At 53.8% G+C, this 7,162-nt stretch overlaps 1 protein-coding gene across 1 annotated transcript; it reads left to right on the top strand.

The window, feature by feature from the left end:
* The first annotated feature begins 5,002 nt into the window (after positions 1–5,002).
* Positions 5,003–7,108, top strand: LOC114039583. The gene is made up of 2 exons (XM_027857400.1): positions 5,003–5,091; positions 5,675–7,108. Exon 2 carries the CDS (start codon positions 5,731–5,733, stop codon positions 6,901–6,903), a length of 1,173 nt encoding a protein of 390 aa, XP_027713201.1. The 5' UTR covers positions 5,003–5,091; positions 5,675–5,730; the 3' UTR covers positions 6,904–7,108.
* Positions 7,109–7,162: the final 54 nt, after the last annotated feature.

A 7,162-nucleotide genomic window follows, 5' to 3' on the forward strand; every position in this document is an offset into this window, starting at 1 on the left:
ACGTCCGAAGCGGAACCCACCGAGAGGAGCTCGCTCGGGGTCCGGCATTAGAACCGGACAGCTGGCGCCCGAACAGGGACCTCCGTCCCCGCCGAGCGAGGTAAGCCCCCTTAGCTAAGAGGGGAAGAGTCAGACGCCCTAGGTTTACGGGGCACCTAGAAGTAGACATGGAAAACAGAGTAGTGAAACAGTTTAAGCCGGAGGATACGGGAGTATTAGCATGTCAGATCTTTACGTTGTGTAAGAGTTCAGGCATAAAAATACGTATAAAGGAGTGCAGGGCGTGGGTGGAAAAGATCCTGAAAGTCTCCCCTTGGATCGCCCATACAGGGGTAGGTCTAAAGGAATGGCAAGTAGTGGGCACCCAAATGTCCTCTTTTCACCACGTGGATCCCGAGTACTTGATACCCCGGGATTTCACTTTGTACGCCACAGTGGCAGCTGCTCTGAAGCCCGAACCGCCTCCGTGCCTAGTGCCACAAGAAGTACAGACGGGGGCCTCACTATGCGGGGAGGGGGAATGGCCACCCCCCCCGGGCCCGGAGGGCCTAGAAGGGTTGGAGGAGGGACCCCCTATTTATCCATGGCGAGAGATGCGGGCGCTGCAGATCATAGACAAGCCCCACGCGCCGGCCACGGCTGCGCTCAAAAACGAAAGTAACACCGAAGAGCCGCTGGCTGTAGAAAAATCGTGCCGCGGGGCCCGCAGCTGCTGTGGCTGTCAGGCTAAGACACCACCAGTACCGGGGGCCCCCTCAGGCCCTCATCGATCTCGGCTCCATCAGGCCATTCATACCGCTTTGGAGCGAGGTGAGGCAGTAGATGAGGAGGACTTAGATCTGTTAACACAAGCTCCCTCCGCCTTCCCCGTGTTTGTACAAGTGGAGAATGGTCAGACAGTCCGAGTACGTCGACCTCTGCCTTACAAATTTATAAAGGACCTTAGGGAGGCTGTAAAGTCTCATAGCGCGGGCTCAGCCTATGTCAAACGACTACTCGCCTCCTCAGTAACAGTAGCAGCGTGGCTCCCAGGTGACTGGGAGGAGACCATGCAGGCTATACTAGATCCGGCTCTTTTCACAGCCTGGGCTGCCTACTGGCGCCGTGAGGCCAAACTTGAGGCAGAACGGCTAGCCCCAGATAACATTGATGAAACCATTAATCAACTGACAGGGTTTGGGGAGTACACAGCTATAGACGCACAATTGCGGTTGCCAGAGGAGGTGATAGCGGGAGTACAACGCTGTGGCCTCGGCGCCCTCGGAAAACTGGCCAAGGGTACCGCTCTCCCCCTCCAACAACTAAAACAGAGGGCCCAGGAAACCGCCTTACAATTTATAAGCAGGGTGCAGACCACGGCAGAGGGGAAGTTTGGCGGTGGGCCCGCCACCCAACAATTGATCATCCAGCTAGTTAAGGGAGGGCTCACCCACTCTAAGGGCATCCTGGCGACCCTACCAGCTGACCCCTCACTGGAAGAAATAATTGACAAGGCTCTGGATGAGGGCCCCCCTCAAGACTCATTACAAACGTCAATTCAGACTTTAACAGAGGTGATGTTAGCCAGGGAGAAAGGGGGAAAAGGAGAGCGGCAGGGAAAATGCTACAGCTGTGGAAAGTCCGGGCACTTTCAATCTGAGTGCCGTAGCAAAGACAAACGTTGTATAAAGTGCTTTGTTTGCGGACGCCCGGGACACATAGCGAAGCACTGTAGGATTAAGGGACTAGTCAAGGGGACCAGGCAAGGGCCGGGAAACGGCGACTGGAGCCGGAAAACCGAGGGACCGGCTCCGAGAACCACTTCTTAAATCCCTCGGCGGTTCTGACTTTGAGAGAAGGGAAGGAGTTGGAACCATGGACCACTACATCAGCTGAAGTACCCCCTAGAGATTGGCCACGTCTAATCATAGGCACCGCCCAAGCGCCACAAATTATTGTACATACTCAGGTGCTGAGCCCCCGTCAGACCACTATAACCCTTACCAACCCCCATGCATTCCCGATTCCCCTAAAAGAAGGAGAGCCCATTGCCACCGCCATCTCACTCCCCTGGCTTGATAAGAATTGGCAGGAACCGCAATACCGAAACACTTTTGTAGCTTGGACCCAAGCGAAAACTACAGGCAGACCCACCATAGTGGTGGAGGTGGAAGGAAAGAGAATAAGAGGGCTCGTAGATACCGGGGCGGACGTCTCAGTCGTAGCGATGGAAGATTGGGACAGGAATTGGGAACTTTCAGAGGAGGAACTTAACCTCACAGGGGTTTCGGGGGGAACCCGAGCCAAAAAGTCCCGTAGATTCCTGAAATGGAGTCACGAGGGACAGTCAGGGAGATTCCGCCCCCTGTGCCTCCCCATCCCCACGTCATTATGGGGAAGAGATGTGTTGTCCGCCATGGGCGTCACCATTACCACCGACGCTCCGGAAAACCCGAGGGCCGCTGGTGGGCCGACACCCATCGCCCTAACATGGCGCACTACTGAACCCGTTTGGGTGGATCAGTGGCCCCTTACCAAGAACAAATTACAGGCCTTAGAAGAAATAGTAAGTGATCTACTTAAAGCCCAACACATTGAGCCCTCCACTAGCTCTTGGAACTCACCAATCTTTGTCATTCAAAAGAAGTCAGGGAAATGGAGAATGCTCATGGATCTGAGGAGGGTAAATGCAGTCTTAGAGCCCATGGGGGCCACCCAACCCGGACTACCAACCCCAGCCGCAGTGCCTAAGGGGTGGCCCTTAGTAGTCATTGATATTAAAGACTGCTTCTATAGCATCCCCTTGCACCCCAATGATTGTGAGCATTTCGCCTTTAGTGTTCCTTCCATAAATTATCAGGAACCCCACAAGAGATATCAATTCAAAGTCCTTCCACAAGGAATGGCCAACAGTCCCACCCTATGCCAGATATTCGTAGCGCGCATACTGGCACCAGTCCGGAAGAGACACAAAGGGGCTTTGATCATCCACTACATGGATGATATCCTAGTGGCCGCACCTACCAAACCCGAGGTGTCAGAGTTGCTGGGCCAACTTACTGCTGCCCTGGCCGAACAAGGTTTGAAGGTTGCTCCGGAGAAGGTACAAACTGGGCCCCCCATATCACTATTTAGGGTACGAGGTCTGGGAGGACAGGGTGAGCAAGCTCCCAAACATTGACACCTCCCAGGTACGTACCCTTAATGACTTTCAAAGGCTAATTGGCGCCATTCAATGGCTCAGGAACACTGCCCCCATTACCAATAACCTCATGAGACCGTTATATAATATCCTCAAAGGGGCCTCCCAGCTCACCTCCCCACGCACGTGGTCCCCCGAAGCCCTAGAGGCCATGCGCCACATTCAAGAGATAGTGAAGGAAGCCACTGTCAGGAGGGTAGATGTCACACTGCCCTTGTATGTCACCTTGGTACACCACCATACCTTGGGGCGGGCTGCCGTTATATTCCAGGTCACGGGACCACTTCAGTGGGTCCATGCGGACCGCCCAAAAGGGAGCCTACCCAGTCGCCTTGAGGCGGATGGCCTCCTCTTACTCAAAGCCTCCTCCCTGGCACGGGTGCTTAATGGCCAAGAACCACAACTGCTCCTCACCCAGCCCCTGCCTGCGCTACAACAACTCGCCCAGGACAGCGAACCTTGGGCTGTCTTACTCACCTCACTACCGGTTACGCAGGGCACCTTACCCCCATCTATGAGGGGGTGGGTCCAGCTGCCCCTCCGCTACCCTTCCAACCCGGTGATGCAAAACCCCGTTCTGGGGTGCAATGTCTTCACTGATGCAACAAAGAAGAATAAGGCTTCCATTTATATCCCCGATAAGCGCCTTCTCAAAGTTCTCCACACCCCCTACACCTCTGCACAGAAAAATGAACTCTTTGCGGTACGGGTGGCGCTCGCTCTCTGTGCCCAAGAACCCTTTAACTTGGTTACTGATAGTTATTATTGCTACTTTGCATTACAACACCTAGCTCTTGCAGATCTGTCCGTTTCCACCTCCGCAATTAGGGAGTTGTTTCAGGATATTCAGGCCTTGCTATTATGCCGTGTACACCCTCTTTATGTACTCCACGTTCGGTCTCATCAGTCCGCCAGTGGCCCCATTTTCTCTGGTAATGATATCGCGGATTCTGCCCTCCAAGCTAATCCATTATTCCTTATGCAGGTGGACCCTCAACAAGCCCATCATGTTTTCCATTTACCTGCAAAAATGCTAGTTCGCCTTTATGGCATCACCAGGGAAGAAGCACGCCGCATAGTACAGCAATGCCGCGCCTGTGTCCCCTTCCGGCCCCCCCCCAGCCAGGCTCCCAGCAACCCCCGGGGCCTCGCACCCAATCAGATTTGGCAGATGGATGTAACCCATTTCCACTCTTCCCTCATACATGTTTGTGTTGACACCTTCTCGGGATTAATAATGGCGTCCCTCCAACCTGGGGAGGCAGCCCGGCATGTGATCGCTCACTGCCTTCACTGTTTTGCCAGTCAGGGCCTCCCGCAGGTTATCAAAACCGACAATGGCCCTGCATATGCTTCCTCCGCTTTCCGATTATTTTGCCTTCGCTTTGGCATTCGGCACATTGCGGGCCTTCCTTACAACCCGACTGGGCAAGCCATCGTAGAACGGGCCAATGGGTCCCTCAAACGCACCCTTATTAAACAAAAAGGGGGAGTGCCAGGGAGGCTCACTGCCGCCCAACTGGCTCAAGCAGTGTTTACGAGGAACTTTTTAATTGAAGGAGAAGACCACATTACCCCTGCCATGAAACAATTGCTCGTGTCCTCAGAAAGTCCACCAGCGCTTCCGCTGGAGACACCAGGTGCAAAGGAATGGGTCACAGTCTGGTGGAAAGACCCTGAAGGCCGGTGGCACGGCCCAAATAGGGTCCTAATAAGGGGAAAGGGGTTTATTTGTATCCAAACAGATCGTGGTCCCCAGTGGCTACCTACGAAAAACACAAGATTGTGCACCGACGAACCGACGAAGAAGGAGACACTGTCAAAAGAGGAGGCGTCGGAAGAACCGCACGGAAAAGAAAAGGAGAATGGATAAGTTGATGTTGCTCCTGGGGCTGCTTGGCAGCCTCCAGGTAACGTCCGGGGCCCATATTCCCCTACTCCGAACCACCAACTCCACACCACCCTATGTGTATTGGACAGTCATCCCAGGGTTTCCCCATGCGGCACCAGCGACATGGGTGGGTGACCCGGTGCCCCTGAGGTTGGTGGGATCAGGCTCCCTGGTCCTGGGCGGCCATAGCAGCCTTGGCCCAGTGGTCGCCAGGGTACTTAATAAGACAGTTACCTGGGAATCAAAGCATCTCCCCATATGCCTGACCAAGGCTGTCTCCGACCCGTGGTGTGCCCAGGTACAGAACATGACCATCAGAGAGACGCCACACGGGCCCCACTCCAACCTTGGTCAGGGGGATTTCTTACATATGTGGGCCATTGCAGCTAAGAATAGATCGGCAGCCTTCCAGCGCTTGCTGCAGGCTGATGGGAGCAATTGCTCTGGGTCCAATAAGTCCAGGCCGGATGTCCCATGTAACAGGAAGGACTGGCTTAATGCCACCGGCTCACTCTTTGAGAACAGTGACCCTCCATCCTCCCCATTACCCCCTTGTCATCCCACTCCTAACATGTTTGATGTTATGCAAGTATGTTCTACAGGGCATCTGGTGTGGGGACCCGAGTTTAACACAACATCGAAAACTGAGGTGTACTTCATGGATGGATTCCCCGGACCTTACTTTCCTGCCCCCGTACCACACGTGCTGCATAACGCCACCCTGCAGACGCAACTCCACCTGTGGAAGGCCGCCGCTGCTTTCGGAGAGGTCATCCACATGACGGACAATTCCGCCCCTTTAGCGGATAATGCCACGATCAACCGAGCGTGGTTTGACCGCCTCTTTAAAGAAGGATACACATGCACCGAACACCTTCACAAGGGACACTGCAACAACTTCACAATTCATACACAAACTGTCCGAAATATGGACATGTTCCTCCTCTGTGAGAATGCCACCATAACTAACACCTCCCTTGGGCTTAACGTGACTTGCCCAAATGGGGGGAAGCTCACCAACACACTCATGTCCATCAACATAACTAATGAGACCCGGGTGTTCGTGCTCACGACACCCCCTCTGACCTTCTTGCCGGTAGGAACGGACAAGCCTTTTGCCGACTCGGATTTCTTTCGGGCTGTCCTGAACCGGGGTAAGAGGGGCTTTGAAGTGACTGCTGTGGACTTCATTGGGCTAGTGGCCAGTCTGATAGAACAAGTGGAGATTAGCACCCTCTACAAGCGAGTAGGTCTAGTCGAAGATAATCTTAGGGATTTTATGCAGCTCACAACCAAGGCCTGGATTGCCCAACAAGACATTAATAAATTGGTGACCATAGAATTGTCGGCCCTTACATCGGCCGTGCAAGCCTTAGCCACCCTCATACAGGTTAACTCCGTGCTAGAGGGCCTCCCTTGCCATCGTGTACTACCCAGGCCAATGTGCATGACGGCCGCCGTGCACAACGCATCCAGGGAGCTGGATGAGGCAATCCGGACCTTGAATGAGCATAGCAATATGTCTGACTATCTCAGACGCCTAGAAGATATAGTACTACAGATAAAGAATGAGACAGACCAATATAAGCAGCAGATACAAAAGGACCATGGCATTCTCCCCGAGTGGTTTAACCAGCTTGAATTGTCTAATTGGCTTAATTATGTACTGAGTATGGGAAGCATGGTTTTCTTTCTCTTGGTCATGTGTATATGCCTCCCCTGCTTGCTATCTTACGTGGTACGGCTTTGGCGTATGGTCTTAGAGCAAGTAAAAGCGGATATATTCCTGCGTAAACAAAAAGGGGGAGTTGTTAGGGGCGGTCGGCCCTAGACGCCTGAGCGGATAGGAACCTCCCTGGGAGTGAGAGCCCCCAATCCCAGAAAGACACGGCTCCCTACACGGGGTACGTGTAAGGATGGGATTGGGCGAGACTCTTTGCTCCATACAGGTGGCAGGTTTCGCCCTCGGGGCGGATTGGGGTGGCCACCCGGAAGACAGACCCTATATAGACCAACGCCCCAGCTTGCTCGGGGGATTCCTCTGCAATTAATAAAACATATGCCTCCCGAAGCAGTGTCTGACTGAGTCC

This window comes from Vombatus ursinus, unplaced genomic scaffold (genome assembly GCF_900497805.2).
Source record: "Vombatus ursinus unplaced genomic scaffold, bare-nosed wombat genome assembly UNPS02012131.1, whole genome shotgun sequence".
NCBI lineage: Eukaryota > Metazoa > Chordata > Mammalia > Diprotodontia > Vombatidae > Vombatus > Vombatus ursinus.

What these genes read in the sequence shown, in the direction of transcription:
- LOC114039583 (XM_027857400.1), top strand. Translation starts at nt 5,731, where the DNA reads ATGGATGGATTCCCCGGACCTTACTTTCCTGCCCCCGTACCACACGTG.